General features: G+C 38.8%; 2 protein-coding genes across 3 annotated transcripts in view; one reads left to right on the forward strand and one right to left on the reverse strand.

Moving 5' to 3' along the window:
* LOC138017018 (medium-chain acyl-CoA ligase ACSF2, mitochondrial-like) lies at positions 1-18,952 on the reverse strand. Its single transcript, XM_068864221.1, has 20 exons — positions 18,794-18,952; positions 17,371-17,548; positions 15,658-15,786; positions 14,422-14,475; positions 13,526-13,644; positions 12,869-12,925; positions 12,060-12,177; positions 10,772-10,867; positions 10,004-10,062; positions 9,614-9,703; positions 9,199-9,290; positions 7,118-7,194; positions 6,153-6,260; positions 5,241-5,389; positions 5,110-5,164; positions 4,931-5,017; positions 3,917-3,969; positions 3,107-3,164; positions 2,949-3,017; positions 1-1,388 (listed from the first exon to the last, which is right to left on the reverse strand). Exons 1-20 carry the CDS (start codon positions 18,925-18,927, stop codon positions 1,338-1,340), a joined length of 1,833 nt encoding a protein of 610 aa, XP_068720322.1. The 5' UTR covers positions 18,928-18,952; the 3' UTR covers positions 1-1,337.
* Positions 18,184-25,713, forward strand: part of LOC138017020 (uncharacterized) — an 11,631-nt gene continuing 4,101 nt past the window's right edge. Inside the window, exons 1-5 of one of the 2 annotated variants that reach the window (XM_068864224.1) lie at positions 18,184-18,329; positions 19,432-19,531; positions 22,074-22,159; positions 23,318-23,416; positions 24,911-24,958. In XM_068864224.1, coding sequence (XP_068720325.1) covers positions 19,489-19,531; positions 22,074-22,159; positions 23,318-23,416; positions 24,911-24,958 — 276 coding nt within the window. In that variant the 5' untranslated portion in view covers positions 18,184-18,329; positions 19,432-19,488. Of the gene's footprint in view, positions 18,330-19,208; positions 19,347-19,431; positions 19,532-22,073; positions 22,160-23,317; positions 23,417-24,910; positions 24,959-25,713 lie in introns of those variants that run through there. The other variant, XM_068864223.1, reaches the window with a different exon arrangement.

The following is a 25,713-nucleotide window of genomic DNA, read 5'->3' on the forward strand; positions in this document are numbered from 1 at the left end:
ATCTTCTGCCATACATTTTATTTCTCCGAATTAGAATAAAAGCGTGGCTCGTTAATTATTCACAAGTAATGCTTATTCGTGTTTTAAGAGTATGTACAAGTAAACATCCTTTAAGAAAATAAGCACGATTGAATTTTAAAACTTGCATCAAAATGGTTTTGTTATACTTGCAAAAGTGTCTTGATACAAACAAAAGCTTTGTACACAAAATACGACTATCAGGTTAAAAAGGCGACAACCATGGAGCAAAATTATTACAACTGGTAGAAAAATTATTTTGTGCCGGGTATGGTTATCAATTTCATCATGACAATTTATTATATTATCTATATATGCTAGACTATGCTACAAAATACTAAGAACAGATCTGAGATACGCTCGTATGTCAGTGTTTTGCTCAAATCTTGATGTCCAATATGCGACATAAGAGACACAACTCAATAAATTCCCAACCTTGTCCACGAACACTTCTTGGTGGAGAATTCTTCTCCTGAATTCTCAAGTCATTTGTCGCAAGGCGAACTCTAACGAAAACTACCGTTGTAGGTTAGGCTTCGTCTAAATACCACTTTAAATTGAGAGTCCACACTCATGGAGTAATATTTTACTTGATATCCAGAGAATTCGAAACCAAAACACTCAGATAAATGAATATCTTACTTTCGACATGGATTCATTTCTGTAATACCTTGTGGATGAAAATCGATACAAAATTTTCCCCGGCCACAAACTACAACAACTGACTGTTAGAATGCCCCTTGAAATTGCCGCCATTTTTTTTGGGAAAGTCTGCAAAGACGTCAGAGCCAGTCAGCTTCTTTAACCGGTGGCAAGCTCAACAGCCACGTTTACCAGCTTTGAATTGGAATCATATAATTATCCGTTCCTTCTCTTGCTTATGCAGGAGAATATGGGCCGGTCCATTTCCGTAAAAATCACTGTTGGAAATATCGGTTGAATGTCATATATAATAGTTGTTTTCTGGAAAAAGTGTTTGGAAATTGTCTAGTACTTACAGAGGTACTCCTAATATTCCATCAGAAACGGAAGCACTGGCTATTCCTTTACCATTTGACTGATTCTTCGTTTCGAGGACGTTTTTAAGAACTTTCGTGCTGTTTCACGGTTTAAAAAACGATTTTCTTACGCTCTATTAGTCGATGTATTTTGCAAATTGCTTGTCATTATGTTCCCCCAACCGGAATTTCCCGTCTATTCAAATAGTAGTGAGCACCCGGCATTCTTGCCCTAGTCAATTATTCCTTTTTCCTCCGTACGGCAGCCATCCAGAAACGATCAGGCGTTTTTTTCTTGCTTGTAGCTGTTAACTTCCTCGGTTAAAGGTCAAGTTCCTCTTTCGTTTTTTCTCGCATGACAAACTTTTGCACCTGTAAAAACGAACAGAATCAGATTTCGACTCATGATCCATCTAACTTGTATCTTGATATGTTTTGTTCCCAGTTCACGAGAATATGTGAAGTCAAAACAGAGGACTTAGCGAGCAAAAATTTCAAGTTGAGGATGTCATAATTTCCAATGCGTTTTTTTGGGAGAGAGAGACGTTTTTCGTCATAAAATCTCGAAAAATTTGGTGTCAATTAAAGCTAAACTGATACAGGAACATAATTTTGTCGTCGTTTCTTAAACTTGTTAGGGAGCTTTAGCAACGACAACGGCGACGGCAACGAGACCGTCATCTCAAAATATAAATTCGCGCTGTTTTTATCGCTTGTTGACTATTTCAACCTTTTTAATACGACAAGGGTGTGGTAGTTTCTCAAAAGTGACACTGGTCGGAAGGACGCTTAATTTAGTGGAGAAAATGAAAATTTATCCTCAAGTGCTGACGTTCTTCATAATACCTCAAATTTGGCTATTTCACGTTGTTAGGGAATTTAAGAAACGGCGACGGCTACGACTACGACATTGCCACAAAACAGTAACATCGTTGGTTAAAAGAGCATAAATAATCGTGCTGCACGTGCAGCACAGATTTTAGCAAGTATGTTGGCGGTCCTCTGCATAACGACGACGTGAAATCACCAAATTTGAGGTTTTGGGGACAACGTAAGCATGCAACAGAGAATCCTTCATTCTCTTTTTTAACTCTGAAGCCGTTCGTACCAATTTATTTTTAGGATACTTCGCCCATATTGTACGACGCGAACGAGACTGAATGATTGCGAAAGACTTATGATAGAGCCAAGTTATATTATGAGGTGACGTTTTTGTGGACCGTCGCCGTCGTAGATCTTAAATTCCCTGTTGTTTTGCTGACGACAGCAAAGAGAAGAAATGAACAAAAGCGAAAAACGCACGTGCAGGGCGCGCAAAGCTATTTTTTTTCTCCACTAAATATGCAAATTTGTGACGTTCTCGTTGCCGTCGCCGTTGTCGTAGCTTAAGCTCCCTGCTGTCAAGACGAGGACGGCTAAGAAATGTACCAAAATTTAAAACGTACGTGCATCGCGTGCAAGGCCATTGTTTTTGTTCACTAAACTTTCTTTTGTAACCGTCGACGTCATCCTTGCTTAATTTAAGCACATTTTTTTTGGTTCTGTACTCTGCTCCGAGAGGGTACTCCTGTTTTCCCCTCTTCTAAAAAAAACCAACATTTGATTTGATTTGCGTTAATTTGATGATTTCAGTTTACAGTGGCCGCCGGATTAGTGCTCCAGCGCTAGAAGACTAGACACTTAAATAAAGTTCCTTTCCTTTCCTTTCCTTTCCTGCCTTTTTATGGACCGGCATTACACGTCCTCCCCGACTCCTGCCCACCCTCACAAAAAGACAGAAAAATTTTATCCAATCAAATCGTACCGCACATTGTTTTTTTCCTCTTTATACCTCTTTTTGACGTCTAAAATATAAAATAAACAAGTCCACTTCTGTGCTGGTGCTTGCGACCCGCACAGAAGTGGACTTGATAACGTTCTGTGTCCACTTACTTTTCCGGTGACAGTGAGAGGAAAGTCATCCACAAATTTGATATAACGGGGAATTTTAAAGTGAGCCAACTGAAAAAAAAAAAATCATAAATACTCAGTTAAGAATTCAAATCTTCTTTTCGAATTCCAAATCCACATTCACAAAAAGTGGAAAATACCTGGCCTTTACAAAACTCTTTGATTTCCTCTGGAGTGGCTGACTCTCCGGCATGCAATCTTAAATGTAAAACAGAAATTCTACACACGGTAGTTTAAAGCAATAGGACATTTGCATGATGACGCCATTTGACTACAAGTCCCAGAATCCTTCAGGTTTTGCTTGTCTCATGCTAATTGGAGCTATTGTTATTTTTACCCCGCTGGAAATACAAATACAAAATTGAAATAAGAAAAGAAGAAAAACAAACTGAATTCTGGTATTTGTAATCAAATTACGCCAACGTGAACGTTGCCTATTGCCGGTTCCCTGGGGTAGCTTCCCTCTTTCAATTCAATGTTTGTTGCCGAGGTACAGCAAGGTTCCCTTCGCGTCGATTCTCTCTTTCTAAAATCCCATAATACACCTTGTTTACCCCCCAAAAATTTGCACAGGCATTGCTTTCGATTTCTCTTGGAAGATCTTCATGTCCCAGGAGAATTTGCAAACATCGATTATGCAAAATTTTGGGGGGTAAACAAGATGCATTATGGGATTTCAGAAGACAGTGAGTTCTCATTCTTTCATGCGAGCAGATTATCCAATCAGAGGCCAAAGATGGCTTTTTTGCCGTTTGATTCGATGGTGTGTCTATGAAAAAATGTCAATTCAAAAGTGGTGACAATTCTGGTTACCTACAATGATTTGACACTGAAGAATGGGACTAACCGAGAGTAGGGTTTCAGAACATTTTTAAAGTATGGGGAAAGTTTTAGAGTTTGTCCTTCACCATATTTTTATTGCAGGGAGGGAACTGCAAAAAAACTCTTACTTGATCCACGCACAAACTTCTTCTCCCAAGCGAGGATCAGGAACACCGATGACCTAAACAAAGTAAGTTCCAATGTCAAACTTACCGGTATATTGAAGTAGAATTAAGCCTACATCTTACAGTTTATTCAATCACAAATATGAATGTGAAAAAAAAAAAAAAGCATGAGCCCCCACAAGGACCACTCTGTGCTCATGGGGTAAATGCAAAATGTGTTTAAACACACAAAAAAATAATAATGAGTATGGGAAAAAATGAAAATAAAGCCTAAAAGAATCCACTGAATTAGGGTGGATGATATTAACATATTTACACTTATATTGAACAGAAGGAAGCTGACAAGAATTGTCTTTGGGTAGATTTAATTGACATAATAACTACGTCACTTATAACAGGCGAGATCTTCTTGAGGGAATATTAGGCAATCAGGTAATTAGTTCCAAAAACGATCTATGGTGTGATATATGGTGTCAGGTGACCAGAGGCGAGTATGACTACATAGTTGCAATCGGTGTCTAATGCGTATGCACAACTCTTCAAACAAGACTGAGCATGGCTAGCATGCAAGAATAAAGCATCACGATGGTCGTCAATATTAACGTGAAGTCGACAGAAATTTGAATCGTGCTTCTTTGTATTTGCCTTTTAACCAAACAACATACCTACAAGTAGTGAGGGAGAGAACAGGCTTGCCCTGTCCGGAAGCCAACGGTTTGTCGCTGTGGTCATTTGCTCGCGCATCTTTAAAATCACCTTCCTGCGCGCGCAACGTAACGAAACAAGGCATCGCTATGGTAACTGAAAGTATTTATACACTGCTGTCTTTGCACAAAAGAGAGACGTACTTGCTTACAGCTGGGTTGGGAGGCAAAACGAGATTCTGGGTTCACAAAACGAACTATTTACAATCACAACGAATACTCGAAAATACGCATTAAACTCGCTCTCAAACAGAGGGTTATGTTATCGCTTTATCAAAAGAACGTCAATCAATACTTGCACGTGTAATGATACCTGTACATCCTGTATTTTTGGGTGCTTGTACAAAAACTGCTCAATTTCCGTTGGATAGATGTTCTCTCCTCCACGAATTATCAAATCCTTGAAGAAAGAAAACAAATAACTCGGATCAAGTTTATCAGACGGCGCAAGTTGCAAGAAAACAAGGTACTCGGCTTAAATGAGGATTTCACCTTTATACGGCCTATAATTTTTATGTATCCATTTTCGTCCATAGTTGCCAAATCCCTTCAAGACAAAAAAGACTAAGTTCAAACTCGGCCAACTTTGTTATCTTTGAAGATACCAATCATGAAGGACGTACCCGCTGTAGAACCAACCGCTAGCATCAATGCTGGCGTCAGTTTTCTCTTTATCTTCCCAGTATCCCAGCATCACATTGTAACCTCGAAAGCAAATCTCCCCGGAGGTGTTGATGGGTAGAACATGGCCGTCACTGTTGATAATTTTTGCCTAAAAACATCAAGATAAATATGCATCAATGAATATATACACCTGGGCCCAGTTCCTCAAAAGCCGATTAACGCTAATCTAAGATTAAAAATTAACCAAGCAGTTTATTTCTCTACTCCCAAATGCTGTTCAACGCAGATTTTCGGCAGAACTTTACATGAGAAGACGTCAATCTTGAAAAACAAAAATAAGCAAAAGAAACTATCACCAAAAAGTTGAAAACGTGAAACAAAAGTTTACGCTAATCCTGGATTAAGTTAATCGGCTTTCAAGGAACCGGGCCCTGGGCCCGGTTGTTCAAAAGCCGATTAACGCTAATCCCAGATTAAAAATTAACCAAGGAGTTTATTTCTCTACTCCCAAATGCTGTTCAACGCTGATATTCGGCAAAACTTTACATTAGAGGAAGTCAATCTTGAAAACAAAAGTAAGCAAAAGAAACTTTCACCACAAAGTTGAAAACATGAGACAAAAGTTTACGCTAATCCTGGATTAAAGTTAGTCGGCTTTCGAACAACCGGGCCCTGATGTGTGGGGTTATGAACGAAATGTAGAAGTAATCTCGCAATTGACACCTGAAAATGAGCTCCCATGCCAGCATCGCTTAAAGAAGAGAAACGGCAAAAGCCAAATACGAACGCTGATAAACAGTTTCTTTTTTGCCATTGGGACAAATTAATTACTTATTTAACTTCGTTACATTTTTTTGTAAGGGCATAGAGCATAGACAAAAGGTTTCTTTTTACACGCACGCATTACTTACCTCTGTATTAGGGTGCACTCGCCCCACAGTGGAAACTCGCAGATCTACTGGATCATTCATAAGTGTCTGAGTAGTAACTGGACTTGTTTCCGTCAAACCGTAACAAATCTGAAATGGATTCAAGTTGTAAGAAGATAAAAGCTGGAAAACGGGGCGAATCTACCATTTGTAGATGTAAATGTATTTCGTAAGACGCACATCGAATTTGTTAAGCTTCAAAAAGTGTTCCCTTGCCGTTCTCACCTCAACGTCTGCATCACTTAAATGTCTCTGACTAGTGCGCCCATATATAGTAATGATAATGCAATCTTAAAATAAACTCCAATGCTGACATTCATCTTATCGTCAAAGTTGGGGCTCTCCTATCTGATCAATAAACGAGATCCACCCTCCTGTATACTTGAATTGTTTTCTCACTGTTACTTAGTTTAAAATTATTTTGTTGTCGTTTCACTGCAGAGTGATTACACAACAAGTTAAGTTTCAAGAAACAATCTTGACAAAAATCAAAAATTAAGCATGCATGCATCTAACAACGTGCATGTTCTTGACAACTCGCGTCACAGTGGACATCAATAGGAATGTCTCTCAAAATAAAAATAAAAATATAAATTCACGCTGTTTTAATCACTTCGTGACTAGTACTATTTCAACCAATTTAATATGACAAGGGTGTGGTAGTTCCTCAAATGTGACACTGATCGGAACGGCCCTTAATTTAGGGGAGAAAATGAAAATTTATCCTCAAGTGCTGACGTTCGTCACAAAACCTCAAATTTGGCTATTTCACGTTGTTGTTCTTGCAGACGACGCAAAGAAATGAAAGGTAAAGAAATGGACAAAAGTGAAAAATGCACGTGCAGGGCGTGCAAAGCTATTGTTTTTGCCCACTAAATATGCAAATTTGTGACCTTCTCGTTGCCGTCGCCGCTGTCGTTGCTTAAGCTCCCTAATAATGAACCTACCGTTACTTGAGGCATGTGTAGTTTGGTGATGATCTGCTTCATAACTTCTATTGGACAGGGCGAGCCAGCCATGACCCCTGTTGTAAAGAATACAACATATTTCCACATCCGTTTCTGGCAGTTTCCAATTTCAATACTTGGACTTACTCCTTCAACTTGACTAGGTAATAGCAACTTCAATCATTCAGTTCAGTTGAAAGGGAAGGATACCAGAGGTTATCCCTATCGAGGGTATCCGCCCCCAGAAGGATTTAATTGACTGGGAGTCGATTTTGACGAGACAGGCAAACCGGAATACCCAGAGAAATCCCACGCAGTCAGATTGAGATCGACTGAAACTCAGCCCGCATACGACGTCGGGGCCAAGAGTTCAACCCGGGTCGCAGAGGTAGAATGCACGATTGATACCCAATAAAACGTCCTGACTCTCTCTGTTGCTGTTATGTGGTCTCATAGATCAGTAGTAATCCATTCAGAAGATAACGACGAGCCGACCACATTGCTGAAGCAAAAGTCAGACCACAACACAGGGAATTCCGTGCCCTACTAGTGTGTGGGATCTTTAACGTCCCACAGAGTTTGTGCAGAACGATTGTGACTGACGGGACCTCCGGCTTATCGTCCTTATCTGAGAAGACTTGAACGTCTAACCATTTTGCGGATGTAATTACAAAGGCAGCCCTTTCTCTTCAGTTATTTAAAGATCCTGAGTATTAGTCCGACCGGAGTTGAACTCACAACCTCCCTCCCAGCTGGTTGGCGTCGGCTGTCCCGATTTAAAGCTCTGCTGGTTTTAAATATATCTTTCAAGGTGAGGAAAAGAAAACATTTCCCTTTTGAAAAGACAAAGGAAATCATGAATCACGAAATACCAGCGCACGAAAAGTTTCGGGGGTTCACAGAAGCATGTCAGATTTGTGAAGACCTCTAAATGCATTAAAGAAACCTCAATTCTAATTTGAATTAAAGAAACATCATCTTAAAATCCTTGAAATTGGAGATCAGTATATGGAGATGGTCATGAAATTCAACAAGTTTCTTTGTTTTATGTCTTTGTTCACTGTTTTGGACCTGACCACGCGCAAACCACACCCTTTTTCTAAAAGACAGCCATGCGCATGGTCACAGCCAAGTTACTAAAAGCGCGATGTCACTGTTCTCGCCCTTGAAATTTCTAGATTATCTATATGAACTATGATTCCATGAAAGTTTGCCAAAATTGAACAACGCATTCTGAAGCTCAGTCATAACAAACATATCACCACTGCTTCGTTTCCCATTTTACAATGTCGAGGTAGGTATTTGTTTGACTTACATTGGAGTGTGTATGTAGGAGTTTAGGATTTACACTTTTGTATCTTTTTTTTTCCTTTTTCGTTAGAACCGCCCGGGCTCGATTTGCTGGATAGCTACTTGCGCGTTTGCTGTTGCTAGAGCGGTTCTCAATTGAGTGTCGTAAAACAAATACCAAAGAGCAGCTATACCAAAGTAATTACTGAGACTAATCACAGCAGGTACAAACAGCACAATAAACCAATCCAAATTCGTAGCAACTCCATGTAACTTGCTGAAAGCGCGGGAAAAATCGCGCGTGCAAGTCGTGTTTGGTTTTGGCTTTCCTTTTCATTGGTTGATATAGCGGTTTTCAATTGAGTGTCGAAAGTAATTAGCGAATTGCTTTGCTTTATGATTACTTCACTCAGTGATTGGTTCAAAGTTCTCGCGCCACTTTTTCAACCAATCAGAAGTGAAACCAAAACCATTCTTGGCTCGCGTGTTCACATTTTCCCGCGCTTTGTGTCGGCTACGTGTAATTACTTCGAGTTTTGATTGGTTTACCGAATTGTATCCGTCCTTTTTGATTGGCCAAAGTAATTACTTTGGTTTTGGTTTTACGACACTAATTTGAAAACCGCTCTAAACTGGCGAGAGATTTTTAAACCAATCACTAAGCGGAACAATTGCAATCGCGTAATTATTTTGGACAGTCATTTGAAAACTGCTGTAATAAAGTTTCTGTTCTTGCAGAAAAAAATGGAGCGGGAAAATGTGAAGGTCGGCAAACGATTTTTCACACTTACCCGTATAAAGACTGGTGATGTCGAACTCGTTGAGAGCAGGGTGGTTGAGGATATCGATGAACATTGTCGGAGTACCATACAGAGCCGTACATCTAAAAAACAAACGGAATCGACAAATTTCAGACTACGATGAAATCTTCATATCATTTTTTCCCTAAAAGTCCCTGATAGATACAAAAGTCTGTTTTGCGCGCCGTTTAAACGAATACAACGGACGCAATATTTGTCTCAGACGAACAATGCGTCTAGGTCATATTTCCCATATGTATCATATGTACTTTTCTCTTTAACATGTGTCAAGAGTCTTGACACATGTTAAAGAGAAAAGTACAGCCTTGAACAAAGAAAACCGCGTAAAACACTTCAGTTAGTAATAAGAATTGTTCTTCATTGAATTGTGAATTTTTGGACTTACTTTTCCTGTTGAATAGCTGTTATGGTGGCTCCTGGATCAAACGCACGAGATGGATAAACTGAAGTCGTACCATATGTCACACTCATTAAGCTGAAATGAAACGCAAAGGAAAGTAGTTAGGTATTCAAGTTTTAGCTAATGAACAAGTTGAGAAGAGTTATGGCGTAAATGGTGTAAAACTGATTAGAAAAAGTTCAAGCAAAGAAAAATCAAAGATAGGTGTGCGGGGTAAAGCCAGCGAAAAGCTCTTTCGGTTTCCTTACTGTCTTTTGAAAGGAATTTACGTAAGTTTCTTTGTTTCTTCAATTTTCCATTTTTACTATAGCCAACACCACGACACGCAAAATGGGTCTAAACCTAAGTCTTCTTTGCCTTCGGCCTACAGCTTACCTTCCAAGCACCATTCCAAAACAATGATACAGTGGAACAGGAATACATATTCTGGAATACTGCGTATAAAATGAACAAAAAAACGTATTCCCTACAGGTACAAACCGCATTGAATTGATTATCAGCTATTCCTACCAGTCCTTCGTATGTTTCATTCCTAACTTGAAATCAGTCAGTAATCTGGCTCTCTTTGCTTAGGATATTTTGCTCATTTATCACGTTTTGGTGCTTTGTGTAGCACGTACCTTCTCTTCAACTTAAACTACAAGGGTTGGTTCCGTAACCTGAGTTCATGCGAGGTGAAGAAATCAATCCTTCTTCTTCTTTCCATCGCAGGGTTACACCCAGCATTAGATTCGCCGGTACCCATTTATACACCTGGGTGAAGAGAGGCACCGTGGAGAGTAAAGTGTCTTGCCCAAGAACACAACACAATGTCCCCGGCCAGGACCCGAACCAGGACCACTCGATCCGGAGTCGAGCGCACTAACCATGATCGAGGCCACCGCGCCGTAAGAAATCACGTTCCTGGTTATTTTCATTTTGGCCAATCACAGTACGTAAATGCTTCTTAGTGTCAGTCTTATCATTTGACTAGTGCGGCCCCGCGAGCGCTTACTAAAAGTACTGAGGGTGTTCTCGTATGAGCGCTGCACTCATTAATCGCGCGGGGCTGGAAACTGAAGCGCTGTGGTAGTCATATGCTGAAGCTAAATCCTCATTGACTGAGTTTGTTTGGGCCGGAGGAAATCAATATTAAAAAATTACCTGGTGTTCGTAGTTCAAAATTTCTCCAACGAAATAAGAATTGTTGAGAATTGAATGGTGAGATAGTGTCGCGCCCTTTGGATTACCAGTTGTTCCCTGTTAATATATAAAAAAAGACATCCTTCTCAGGGATTTAAGTGTATATGAGTGGTTTTCGATGTCAACAGTAAACTGACGTGTACAGCTATGCAAACACTTTTTGGCATCACGCAGCAAACTATTCCCTGGAAGTCAAACTTCCAATCGGATCACCGCCTTCAATGATTAACCAATAGACCTTTTCGGCTTGTACATTTTATTTTCCCAATACAGATCATGTGATAATACTCAGGAGGCTTGGTCCTTTGTTTTGTTCATTAAAAAGAGTGCATGCAGGCATATTCATGCTTGCATGCCCTCATTTTAATGAACAAAACAAAAGACCAAACCTCCTGAGTATTATCACATGATCTGTATTGGGAAAACAAAATGTACAAGCCGAAAAGGTCTATTGACATCAGGACCAAGTGCTTTCGTTTGAGAAAACATTTCATATTTCAAGGTAAACTAAACAGGAAGGGGAGGCAACAGAACGCTTAGAAAATGAGCAAGTCAGTCAGGTGATTTAAAGTTTGGCTTGTTGATAAAGACAAAAGTCAATCCGTGCCTGAATTGACGTAGGAGCTCAACTTTGTACTAGCTCTCGCCAAGCGTAAAATCAACTTTGGAAGGCCAAGCGCGGCTCTGGTCAGATTCTAAGGCACAAGGTTGGAAAAAGAAGCGAAATTGTAAAGGAGTTATTGCAGAATACCTAGCCACTCGAAGCAACGCTTCCTCGGTCCTGGCTACGAGGCTACTAAGTGGCTAAATGAGTGGGTGACTAAGCGCGTACACTGTTAACGTGCAAATGCGTACACTGTGACTACGCGGCTACTTGGCATCGTAGCTAAGCGGCTACGTAAGTTTCCATTGTACTTGTATCTCTTGCATGCATCAGTGACGATCAACGCTATGGGATGCCTCACCATTTTTGAAGCTTTAAGATCGAGGTATGTCCCAAAGCTTTCTGCCATTTTTTTGAACTTGTCACGATCATCCCATGACGATGATAGTCACTGATCCATGCCAGAGAGTAGCCGGAATTTTTTGAAGTGTTTGGAGTGGCTGGTTATTCTACAGTTAAGCCTTTCATGAAAAAAAAAAAAAACTTTTTCCACGGCTGTCTGGCCTCAACGAAAAAATGAAAAACAGAGCAGCAGTCTGTTAAGTGTGTAGGCTACTCAAAGATCATGAAAAGTCTTTGACTTACAGATGTAAACTGTATGTTGATTGGATCATCACTCTGAAGTCTTCTCTGTAAATGCTGCAGTTGCAGTTTCTCATTCGGTCCTCCTGTGTCCATTAACTCCTCAAACGACATTGTGCCTCTGAATACCAAATTCATGACATTAAAACGTAAATCTTAATGTCAAAATTAATAATATACATGAAAAAAATTACTCCATTCTGATTGGCTAAGAGAAATACAGTTTTCAGGTAACACAGTGCATAAAAGTAGCATAACAGACATCATTCAGGGCTAAAAGAAGTAATAAACCAAGCATTAGACTGATTGGTCAAGGAGCAGACAAAGGCAGAGAGCCAATCAAATGTGAGCCCTGGATGGGGCAATTTATGGCTCAATTTTTGTCTGATACGCGATCGTTGCTTCTCCTATTATGTCATTACCTATACAAAAAGTGTCAAATTTCTTACATATACTGATACTGACTGTTCACCTGTTCACCTGTTCACCTTCACAGTTCACAGTTCACAGAAAGTATAGCCAAGCTTTGGTGTGGATATGAGGGACATTTGTCTCTCCAACCACAAAATCTCTCCTTAACTGACAGATTATTAAATGTGTACTTCTATGTCCTCTCAAACTCAAATGTATTTTTTAAAATGTTTGGTTGTTCTATTCTCTCTGGAAGACAGGCTGGCACTTGGTTCTTGCTATCCCTGTGGTTGGGTGTTGATTTTTTAAGCCAAGGTTTTAGTTCCTGGCTTGTATTGAACGTGACAAATTTCCTGATTCACTTATTTATATCTGAATAACCCTACTCAATACATACTCACTCAAAAACTTTGTCATGACTATTACTAGCAACAACTACCAACTTAAGATCTGGAAGTCTGTAAGAGTAAAAAATAAACTTAAACATTCCTGTCAAAAGAGATGGTTTTGAATAGTGAGAGAAAGTGGAACGTGGGAGAAAAGTGTAACTGAAAGCCTCTGAGTCTACATCAAACAACACAAATAATAAATGCCAATGCATCACATCGCATCTCTTGGTGCCGGGGTTGTGGCCTTAAATGGCAAAAAAAAAAACAGTCAAGCCATCAATACTTTAGCCTGCGAACGCAGACGTATTTCAGAAACGACCGCTGGAAATACGTCTGCATTGGCAGGCTATCGATACTTATATAATGACAAGATACAATTAAGCAATGTTTTGGAGCTTCAAGTAAAGACATGCATATAATACTGAATGATAAATAAGAGCTGTGATTGATAGCATTACTGATGGAATCCATTAAAAAGAATTTGCTCTTACCACGAAAAAACCTCCCTGCCAACCAGACTGGGAAGATATGCATTGGCTAGTGAAATGTTATTCTTTCAAGGTTACCAGTCATCTTAAGAAAAATATCAGGAAAAACAAGAATCCCATTTGCTTCATTTTTTGTTTTCTCTGAATCTAAGAACAAAAGAGCTGGGAATTTCAAATTTACCTTTCACAATACAAGTCGCCTGGTTTTGAACGTGGCAGCTCATTTGCAACATGAGTTAACATGTTGTAGTAATCTTGAGTCTTGAATTGATCTGCCATAATGAGTGCTTTGCAGCCAACCTAGTAAGAGGAGTAGTCATTTCATTTTTCAATATTGCTTCAATATTGATACAAACTTAAAGTAAGACCAGTTGGGAATATTTAAGAACCAGATTGTGCTGGAAGGGACCACATCATGCATATGTCTGATGGACTTAACTGATTAGAGTGTAATGTGAAGTGCTAGTTTTGTACCACATATGAACCATGTGAGCGTTAGCTTTACTAATGGAAATGGGCCCACACAAGGACAGAGAAAAACTCTGACCAGGGTGGAATTGAACCCATGACCTTCGGGTTAGATCACCGCTGCTCTACCGACTGAGCTACAAGGTCAGACGGGAGCAGGCCATGGGAACTGAAGATGTTAAAGTCATGGCAATGAACATGTACAAGTACAAGGAAGGGTTACGTTTTTACAAACGTTGGCCATGTAGCACTTATATTTCAACAGACTTAACTGATTAGAGTGTAATGTGAAGTGATAGTTTTGTACCCCCATATGAACCATGTGAGCTTTAGCCTTAATAATGGTAATGGGAAATGGAATGGAAATGGAATGGAAATGGGCCGACACAAGGACGTAACCTTTCCTTGTACTTGTACTTGTACATGTACTTGTACATGTTCATTGCCGTGTCTTTAACATCTTCAGTTTCCATGGCCTGCCTGAATGATGTTGTTAGCAGTTTTAGTTCTGGTTTTGAATACTGTACTCAAATAAGCACCAAAGTGTTGCTGCACATGAAACTAAAGACAGGCCTGAAGAAGACTTTGAAAAAACCCTGAGGTGCTCACCTTCTTAAGTGCATACTCCATTTCTGGAATTTGATAAGCTGGGTTTATGTTGACCTGAGATGAAAATACAAAAAAATAATTTTATTAACGGTAGATGTTAATGACAGAATAATACATATTTTCTAAAAGGGGATCAGACTCAACAGGCCATCTTACAGTTGTTTGCTCAGGGACCTAGCCTATAAATGACTGTAAGGCTGTTGGTAACCTTGTATTGATACAGACCTCACTGCTTTTATCATGTAAATTGTTTTGTTGTAATTCTAATATTATCAGTCAAATATTTCCCATTAGAAAGGCAGAAAGGTTTGTATCAAAACAGGGTCACTGGAAGCCTCGCTTCCATTCTTAGGTCAGGTAACTTTGCTACAACTGTAGAACGGTCTATTGTGGGGAATAGCTGAAAAGATAGGGAAACAAAATAGCAAAAAATGGGATGGGCTATTTTTGGAAACAGATCATTCATTTTTGGATCCTGATTATTCAAACAATTAAAGAACAAACAAGTAAACAGTTATCGTCAGATATCAACGGTTTCAAAGTTTAACTCCTAGAGATTGCTCCTAGAGATTGGACAGCCAGCACGAAAAGGCTCATTTCAAGGCACCCTTGTTGTACCAAGTGATGGTCTGGTCACTTGTTTTATTGACAAGTGACACAAGTCAACACATGAGGGAGGAGTGAGAGTCCAGCTTCATATATTTTTTGGACCAGACCACCATCACTTTCCGAGTCTGAATATTTATTTGCCCCCCTAACAATAATATTGAAACATTTTGATGTATCAAAATAAACTGTTTTCTTCTTTAGTCCATTTTTGTTCCATAACTCAGTGAGATCTTACCAGATTTGAGGCAGGTCAGAGCACGTTCATCATCATCACCATCATCATCAATCTTTTCCACACTCAGTATTGCATAGGGCACAGCCAGAGCAAATGTTGTGAATCAAATATTTAATTGTGAACAATTCCTGGCTAAATAAAGCAGGTATTGTCATTATATTGTTTTCATTCCAGTTCCATCCTGCAGTTGTCGTGTTGGTAGTACCCAGGCTACCACGTCAGAAACTGGGCGATGATTTTGCATTCAAGCGTGTACTTGTTGAGTGGCATGGCTTCGCTTATAAACATGTGAGTTCGATAATCCACGCCTCAGGTTTTTGATCGAAAACTACAATAGGTATATACAAAGTCTTCCCTGGTTATAATAATGATTATTGTTGACAAGTACTCACAAGTATTAATCCAGCTTTTGCAGTGGCAAACTGGGTGATGACCCATTCTCGCATGTTAGGACCCCATATTCCCACCCGATCACCTGTCTTCAAACCCATGGCAATGAGTCCAGAAGCAAGATTATTCACCTATTAAAAGTATAACAAAATGATGAACAATAAAAGGCCTGTAACAATATAAGAGGACAGTAATTCCCTCCTTTTTGCTCCCGATACAAAAGCAATAAACAGTGTTTGGCCAATAGAATATTAAATTTATCAAAAAATAGCAAAAACAAGCTACAAAGATCACGAGCTAACACGATAAAACTAATTCGAAGCACCCTAACTATTACAATTATAATAATAATATCCAATCAACAACAAAAGGAAGGGCGGGAGGGGAAAGTTAACAACTAAACGTATGAAATAATAGACAATCGTGCTTACAAAATTAACATGCCGTATAACTGAAGAACACAACAATAGAACTGAACTGACTTACATGTCGCAATACGATCCCAAATCCCTGATAAAAACCAGATCGATATCACCAATACGGGGGGCAATATTTATCTATGTTAAATGACATTTTTAAAATACCCAAAAATATTCAGTTTTAAAGGAATAGACCAGTCAGTTTGCATAGTTTTTTGATGGGTGTCCCATGGACTAATATCACCTGCACTGTAGTTTGTCATCCTTCCCACAGGCACATAACACCATTAACATCAATAGTTGCATTGAGAAACAAGGGCGTAACTAGGGGGGTCCTAGGGTGCCCATGCACCCCCCTTTTTAAGGCTTTAATCAAAAAACCAACAATATTCAAGTGGCAAAAATGTCACAATCTGGTGAGTACCTCTGTTTGACACAGTGTGACCCCCCCTCCCTTTGAAAAACCCTGGTTACGACCCTGAGAAATTTGAAGTGTATAACATTGCAGAGCCCACAGACCAGCAGACTGCAGCCCCCTTTCCCGCTAGGACTCTGATTTTTTAGTTGTCTAAATCTCAACTGTTGCTAAGCAACAAGTTTATAATCCTTCCCACGGGTGCATTACAACATTAACATCAATAGTTATATTATGTTATCAATCAATGTTAGATCATATTTTGAGAGTTATTGTCAGTTGCAAATAGACCATTTTACAGTTGTAGCTAAGTTTCCTGGCCTAAGAATGGAAACGAGGTTGCCGATGACTCTGTCTTGATACAAACCTTCATGCTTTTGTAATGCTAATAATTGGACTTACAACAACATAATAGCCCAATTTCGATATATTAAAATTCAGTCCTAAACAAAAGGCATCATTTCGAGGCTCTGGGGAATAAACTCATATAAATCCTTATATTTATTCCTCAGAGCCTTGAGATGATGCCTTTTGTTTAGAGCTGAATTTCAATACATGTCAAAAGTGGGCTATTTACATGACAAAAGCAATACACCTTATTCCAAAATGGCCACCGATTTATGCGGATACAAATTGGCCCTTGTTGCCTCATTCAAGATAAAATATTCTTTTGAATTTTAAGCTTAAGGACGAGGCATCAAGGGCTAATTTGAATAAAAACAAAAGAATATTTAAATGGCGGCCATTTTGGAATAAGGTGTATGGGTGCTGTATCAATACAAGGTCACCGGCAGCCTCGCAGCCAGTTATAGGCTAGGTTGCTGAGCTGCGAAACAACTGTAAAATGACCTATACTGAGATATGTGTAGGGATGTTCTCACCTCCTTCTGCAGTTCAGCAAAAGTTGCTCTTTTGTTGTCTTCACAGCAAACATAGGCCTCTCTGTCAGGAAATTTATCCACTGTTTGATCCAATCTCTGCCCAATTGTTTCGCCAAGAAAACGCTGTGAAGACAGTCCTTGGCAGTAACTGAATTTGAGCTTTTCATGACTATGGAGACTATTTGGAAAAAACTCATATTGTTAATCCATAAATAGGAATTTTGTTATTGGTCTAACAGTACTGAAAAAATACGCAATATGTAAATAAATGGACCAGGGCCTGTTTCTTCACTGGTACATCATTCACCCTGGAGCCATAAAGCTAGGCTTAACCCTGCAAGTAATCAGTACACATACAATATTCATTTTTTCCTTGTCAGCTGTGACATTCTGGAGTACACAGTCTGGGTGAATTAAGTCTGATTCTACTATTCCATGCTTGCTTTCTTGCACCCAGTGATAACAGAAATCCGAATTCCACAGTTTTCTCAAGTTGGAAGGGTGGGCATGGATGTGCTGTTTACACCATAAAGGTTTAAATTTTCTTCTTGACGAAATCCTAGGGGAGAGAGAAGTCTGCAAATACTTGTAAACACGTAACTAGTAGTTGTTTGCATGTTACGGTTCTGAATTCACGAACAACATTGATTTTGAGTTACTTTTATCATTAAACCTTTACATTTACTTATTACAGGGAGTACCTAATCGATATTTTCGATACTCGATTGAAATCGATCGTAATCGATCGTAATCGATACTAATTAATCGATTAATATCGGAAATCGATAGAAATCGATCACTCGCGTCTTTGTTACTATCGATTTTGATTGATTTCCGTAATTAGCTATGGATTTTATCGGTGATCCTGGTGAAAAAAAAAAAAAACCAGAAAAGTCGCTACCATTGGAGAAAGTAACATCATCTTTATCAACAAAGCGGCTTCGAAGGTAAGCTTGAAGGTAAGTGTTATGCAGTGCATGTATGATAAGATCAAATCGCGTGTTTGATTTTCGATTTCCACCGATGTGACAAAAAAATTGTGAGTATCGATTTCAATCGATCAAATAGACTAATCCATCTACAAATATCGAGTATTATCGATTAATCGATTACATTTTCGATGATCGATTTCGATCGATTAGGTACGCCCTGCTTATTACTCTAACAACCCGCACTTATGTACATTTCGCATTTAATTAATTGCGAAGTCACTGATTCGTTTATGTATGTAGACGAACATTTCGCAGTTAACTAACTGCAAAGTCCTTCGCTTCTGTAATATGTATAGAGAGACATTTTTGCTAAATTTCATTTGTCTCTATAGAGTGACATAAATATGCAAACTTTGCAATTGTAAAATCTCTCCCCGCACTTCCAATGTACATTTCTTTCATTCAGAAAGAATTTTATATTTTTCCCATACCTTGATGAAAAACGGAGCCTCTGGCAAAATCTAAGTGACACTGGTACTGATCTAGAATATCTCTGCCTACATAGAGAAGATATTCGCTGAATGTTGCAGTTGGCAATAGTAACACCCTTCCGAATCGCCGCCATTTGCGTTTTGATCGCAGTCACGCAATCTTTTAGAAAAGTACGCAATGTCATACTGTAAGTACCGGAAGTTGAAAGCGTTGACCGGGAAGCAATATTAAAATCCCTAACGAAGAAAATTTAGGAGTTTAAACGAAGAAAAAAATTATGTATGTATAAAATTGACGTTTCCTCTTCCCTTCAAAGCTATTTTCGCCTTAATGTAAACCAACTCCACGAAAGTGAAATATTTCTACTGAAACCTTGTGCACGTGATGTTTAAATAAATAACAGGCTTTATATTGGTTTTTTTTAAAACGAAAGGCTAGAAGTTTCATTAAATGGTCGCATTGCCAACTAAGGAGAATAAGATGGTTCTCAAAACATTTCTATGTTGTTTCACTGTCAAGGAAGGATCTTGGATTTGCGGAGTTGTCAGTCTGGTAAAAGCAACTTAAGATTTGCTCTGTATTTCCTTATGAATGAAGGAATTTGAAAGCTGCTGTCTTTCTTGTTTCTCCCGCCTAGTTCCTTGGTGGACTTAGACTTTATCTTCAATGGTTTAATCTGGATTTTCGTCAAAGAATGACTGAAGGGGCGACGAAGCAGTTAAAAATTTCATTCGAAAGTAAGTGTTTTCATGTTTAGTTGACGACATATAACTATTTTCGTTTCTTGTGCTCTGTTTTCATTACCATTCACTCAAGAGTAATATAAATAGATTCTGGGTCATCATTTTGGGCAATATAGGCTGCTAATAATGTGTCATATCTGAATGACACAGATAAGTTAAATACTTGAGCAATATCAGTTTGTTTTAACCGCCTCCTTCAGGTTACTTGTTGGTACGCGCATTACCACAGGGACACCCAACGAGGATATAGTTCAAAACCACTTAAACATAGCATTGTTAAACTATTTTAGTATTCAAACGGTAGATGTTGGCATATTTTTATTCCCTAAAAATTTTCATCTGTTCGGATTCCCTAGATGAAAGTCTAGTGATCCGAAAAATATAGGGATCAAAACTTACCTTTTCGAAAATTTCAGCCAGAAAAAAGGCTCCCGAAAATTCTAGGTGATCTTTTTAGGGTAAAAATCCGTTAAAAATGGGAAATTATACCATGTTTTAGATGTTCGAAAACCCTAGGACAGGCAGGCAAGCAAGAAATTTTACTACAAGTGTTCCGAAAATTCTAGATCTCAAATCGTCTTCCGTACAGATATTTTCCGATGATTACCGGTTCGTAACTGCAAGGATCATAGCTTCACTTGATTTCATATCCGCAGTTCAATATAGGATTCATTTCATAAATAATTTCGTTCACACATATTGTTGAGAATCGTTCCCCTAATGCAGACTATTAGCTTCAGACACGAATATCTTGGCTTGCGAAATGTTCACTTCCGGTTTCTGTCGGGGCTCAAAAATGCCTCGTGCTTAAAGCTTCCTTAGTTAAAATAAATTGTGTTTACCTTGCCACAAAATATCCGGTCATTAGATCCAAAATTTTTAGCGAACATTTTTACTCCGGTTCCAAAGTTTACTCTGGATCCATTGTTCCTTACTCCGGATCCATATTCAACCAGGTATTTCCGTTTCTAACTTGAACTAGTTATTTCAATGTTATATTTAGAAAAATAACAAATTACAGAATATTGGCAAAACCGTTTGAACAACCTTGACTTTTTACCACTTCAAAATGTCAGGCATTATCATTTCCACAACGTGGCAAAAGATAAAAAGATTTCACCGAAGAAAATTATAAATATTAAGGAATTTGGGTCAAAAAAAAAAGAGTTTATCTGCTTGTCCTTAGATATGATGTTGCCATTCTAACGGCCATAATCCAAAAATTGATAACCAAAAAATAAACCTTATTATATCGGTATCCATTCTGGTAAATCTCTACAGGGAAAACTTTAAGAGAAATTAGTTAAAACTAGGTTTCCTTTTGTAACTCGTGCCCTGTATTGAGGGTATTCGCAAATACTCTGGGGAGTGACCTCAACGTTCACTTAAAAGGAGAAATAGAGCTGTGAACTTGTACGTAATATTGAACTTATAAAAAGCGTTGCTTCCCTGAGTAAACTAAAAAGGTTGCTTACAAAAAGCGTGAATAAAGAAAAACTCTCCCGCCACTTAAGCATACTTTGCGAAACATTTCCCGCCATTGAGGTTAAAAAGGCAGCCTTCAACTGCTACTGAAGGTATAAAACGAACGATGGAAGATCATCGCCTCAAAAGCCATCTTTGTTATAATCTGAAATTCAGCCGTCTCCTCCCTAACCCAAGAGGGGGTGGGGGCGGGAGAGAACGATCGTGAATAAGGTCTATTTCAAACTATCTTTGTTACATCACAGCGCTCGGTTGGAAGACTGGATGCTACAAGTTTTGTCATACGGGTCTAGTACCAAGTCGTTCTCCCATTTTTCAGGACGAGCGTAAAGTGCACGCAAGAGCCTAGTAACTCCCTGCTATTTTATTGGGCCCGATAAGTACCGGGGAAGTTCACGAGTGCTTCGAGAAACACTCTTTCGGTCCCGATAAAGTTTCCTGGTGACGGTCCCGATGAGTTAACGGGCCCGGTAATTACCGGGACTTTCGAGAAACGGGCTCCAGGGGCTTGTTTCTCGAAAATCCCGAAAACTTTTCGGGCCTGAAAAGCCATTTGAGAAACTGCCAACCGCTCGTTTTGGAAAGTTAATCTTTTGGGTAATAAAAAGAAAAATAACTGTGAAGTTTGATGACTTAAATCCTTTCCGTTCTTGAGATACAAAGGAAATTGTGACACCCGAAAATGGCCCGTAAAGTTTCGGGACTTTCGAGAAACGGGCCCCAGAGCCGGGAAGAGGCTGAGGATGAGATTTTGTTCAAGGAGATTTTCTCGTTGTGTCACGCCCACGCAGCGTCCAAATCTTGTAAATAGAAATATATGAAAAACTTTCAAAATAAAAGTTCTTAGATTCGTCGACGAACGTGATCCCTACTACGGGGGCCATTTTTTTCACAAGCTGCTAAAGCCGCGCATATTTAAAATTTCATTACGTCATTACAACTGGCCAATCAGGTGCCCCTCTAAAAATAGCTGCGTAGCTGAACCATGCGCCAAAATGAGATTTTAAAAAACTTGGCGTTGAATAATTCGTTTGCATTTCACTTTTTATAGCTATCCAAGTGATAAATATTCTTCAGTTGTTTGCGGCAGCGATCTCTATGGAAGTGTCTCTTCTCATGTTTCTTGGACTTTATAAGGTTTGTAGTTTACAGCTTTCCTGCTCTTTGGCCATTTCAACTTAACCAAAAACAAAAAAACAAACAGCGGCAACAAACAAAATGATAAAGCGCATTTTACTTCTGACTTGACGTTTCCTATGCTACAACATACATCTTCAGAAGTGACGGTTGAACAAATTCAAATATGATATATATAAAATTAAGAAGACTGGTAACTAGAGAGACTAGACTGGTTACTGGTTGGTGCAAATCACAAAAATCCAAAGTTGTTTATAAGGCATCTTGTTGGAACTGCAATGAGTTTTACATTGGTAAAACGAAACTTTGCTTTCGTGACCGTAAAAAAGATCATTTCAAAGCACTCAAAGGCATCAGTCAAACTTCCTTGATTGCAGATCACGCAGTAAAAAACAGGTCACAACATAAAATGGGACCATTTTCAAGTTTTAGCAAATGGTAGCTCTGATTTGCATTGTAAATAAAGGAAACTTTATGAATACGTGACCTTAAAGCAGAGTTAAACGAAAACTTTGGCAGTGAAAAACTGTGGCTTTATTAAACGGCCAGTTTTCACTGCTATCTATTTATCTTACTATTTTTATCTTATTCTCTCTAGTTACCAGTCTTCTTAATTTTATATATATCATATTTGAATTTGTTCAGCCGTCACTTCTGAAGATGTATGTTGTAGCATACGAAACGTCAAGGCAAAAGTAAAATGCGCTTTATCATGATCATTATGTTTGTAGCAGCTTTTTGTTTTATGTTCTTGATTACAGCCTTCCTTTCGAGCCCCTCGCAAGATTTTCCCATCGACTCTAATGATTTTGGGTCTTCGAGACTCGTATGAAAGTGTTATGCAAGGTGTGGTCTTCAAAGTTTGTCTAGGGGGTGTGATATGAGGGGAAACATATGAGGGGAAACTTCCCAATGGGTGTTGTGGTGGCTCAGATTTAGACGTACCACAGACGTAATCTACTAAAAAAGGTCAAGAGGTGTGTCCCCAGACGTTTTTGCCAGGATTGTAGGCTAGGATAGTGAGCTTTTAAGGTTTCTGGCCCCAAGAGTTCATGGAAAAACATTTTAATTTTAGCACACATGTAACATGCTGGTTCAGTCGAGGCTTTTGCGGGAGATCCTGGCTTATCAGTTTAATTTTTTGTTCTCCCCTTTCAGCGTTGGCGATGGCTGTTGTGTCCTTGGATGCTGTGGGCCGGCTTAGAAGAGCTCTTCTCGATTGCTGTTATCATATTTTACGCATGTGTTCGCGTCAAGGTAGTCGTATCTCTCTAAACTACCAAAACGCATCTTCGCCAAACAACAAAATTTCCGACCCTCGTATTTACGGTCTGTCATAAAGACAAAACAGTCTCTTACACCCCGAAGAAACTTGTCCCATAAATTCAAAGCTGTTGCTGTTAGATTTCGTGAAACTAGCCGTAGGGAACGAGAGTCCTATTAATAAGGAGGTTAATTAAAGGGAATCTCCACTAAAACAACAAAATAACTGTAAACCACAGAACATAATGTTAACAATTAAAATAGTCGAAACTTTTTCCAATGAAAGCGTTTGTATCTGAAAAAAATGAATTTCAAAAACGCTTGTTTTGGCTTTCAAATTTTCCGGGCGCCGCCATCTTGAATAATTAACAAACGCTTTTTGTGTCAGAACAATGGGGCAACCACGACACGTCACAATTATTCAAGATGGGGGTGCCCGGGAAATTTGAAAGCTGAAACAAGCGTTTTTTAAATTCATTTTTTTTCGAATATAAACGCTTTCATTTGAAAAAGTTTGAACAACTTTAATTGTAAACATTATTATTTTAATTGTCGTTTTAGTGGAGGTTCCTTTTCAAGCATGCAACGGTCGGAAACCGGAACCGAACATTTCGCATGTCAGGACAAGTGGTCTCTCCCAGAATCATCTAATCGTCTCTTATAGTGAAAAGATACTTAACAATACGAATATGGCAGTGTCAAGACAAGTTAAATAGGAAAACAGCTCACTTACGGTTGCTGTCATCGTGTGCTAAGTCTCCTAATGAAGGAAATGTGTCGTTCACAAGAGGTGATTTGGTCCGCGGAACTGGTCGCAAGGTCGCAGTGAGGCACTGATCTACTCATGTGTACCAAACTTACACGAAAAGGGAAATGTCAAGTACTATCCATGCAATTTGAATAATTTGCCCCAAATGACGCCAAATTAAGGTTAAAAGCAATAAAATATTGCGACTTCTTGACACGATATCTGCTAGTTAGTGTTAATCGATATTTTCCATCTTAGGAATGAAGGGGGTAGTTTCTAAAGAAACTGTGGTGCTGCGTCGGTGGGGAAGTAGTATACAAAAATTCGGTTTTATCAACGGAGTTGATATTGTAAATTGACAACCGTACAGAGATTCTAAAAGCTGACGTTTCGAGCGTTAGCCCTTCGAGAGATTCGCTCTGACGAAGGGCTAACGCTCGAAACGTCAGCTTTTGGAATCTCTGTACGGTGGTCAATTTACATTATCAACTCCGTTGATAAAACCAAATTTTTCTATCTTAGTCTAGCTTTTTTTTGTTACATCTGCTCACTGGTGAGGTTTTGGGCATTTACCTTGACGCAAACTTATGGGTTTTTTGTATTTCGCACCCACTTTCGAATAAATTTTTAGATAAAATAACCACACACATCACACTATCAAGGCAAACTTCAGCATCTCTTCCATTTTCGGTCTTACACACTTCAACTGCCTGCAATCATTTTTTAACTTTGTCTTACAGCTGAATTGGTCTGTGGATATCTCAAACGCCGTCATGTTACTCGTCTCGGTAAGTCCAAGTACAATGGATGGTATGATGTAATTTCTTAATTTTAATTGTCTTTTAGCCAATATAGGAAAACACTAAATGGGCTTTGCCATGTCATTTTAGCCTTCCTTTACTAGCCAAAATCGTGTTTGTATTATGTGGGACCAAAAGAGAATGTGATCTTTTCTTCTTTTCTTCAGTACGCATTATACTAGCGTACTCAAGGTATTTTTCGTCACGTATAGGTTTAAAGGTTTGAGACGTAAAAATGAATTACTGAAAACTTGAAATTGGCCATTTTGTGAGTATTAGACAAGGCCTTTTAAAATGGATAGATCACATCCTGTTAAAATTGCTTACATATTATCTCAGTGAGTAGTTTTTTTATATGTTTTTTTAATAATCTATTTTACACACACACACAAAATACAAACAACTTCTCTTACAAGAAAAACATATTTACATATTTACAGTAAAAACAGTATACATTACCCCCCATACTGAAAAGGAAATCAAAGTTTGCAAGGCTGTTGCGAAAAGGCAGTGAAGGATTTATTGGTCTAGGGACTTATCAAAATAAAAGAAGCAAGAAAGAAAAGAAGGGTTTTCTAAATTAAAGTTTTCAGTAATTCCCACTTCGTTTTAAAGGTGTCCGCAGCCTTTTGTTCAAATAGATAGATCGACTTAAGACATCTGAAAATGCTTTCTACCTTTAGTAGCGTTTTATTGTTTTTACAAATCCAGATATAATGTCTTGCTAAAAGGAGCCAAAAATT

Source organism: Montipora capricornis, chromosome 9 (assembly GCF_036669925.1).
Source record: "Montipora capricornis isolate CH-2021 chromosome 9, ASM3666992v2, whole genome shotgun sequence".
NCBI lineage: Eukaryota > Metazoa > Cnidaria > Anthozoa > Scleractinia > Acroporidae > Montipora > Montipora capricornis.

What these genes read in the sequence shown, in the direction of transcription:
- LOC138017018 (XM_068864221.1), bottom strand. Translation starts at nt 18,927, where the DNA reads ATGGCGGCGATTCGGAAGGGTGTTACTATTGCCAACTGCAACATTCAG. An exon ending in TTTGGAATGGTGCTTGGAAG is followed by an intron (nt 9,704 to 10,003) that starts GTAAGCTGTAGG and finishes GTTTCATTTCAG; the next exon opens with CTTAATGAGTGTGACATATG. An exon ending in AAGAGTTTTGTAAAGGCCAG is followed by an intron (nt 3,018 to 3,106) that starts GTATTTTCCACT and finishes TTTTTTTTTCAG; the next exon opens with TTGGCTCACTTTAAAATTCC.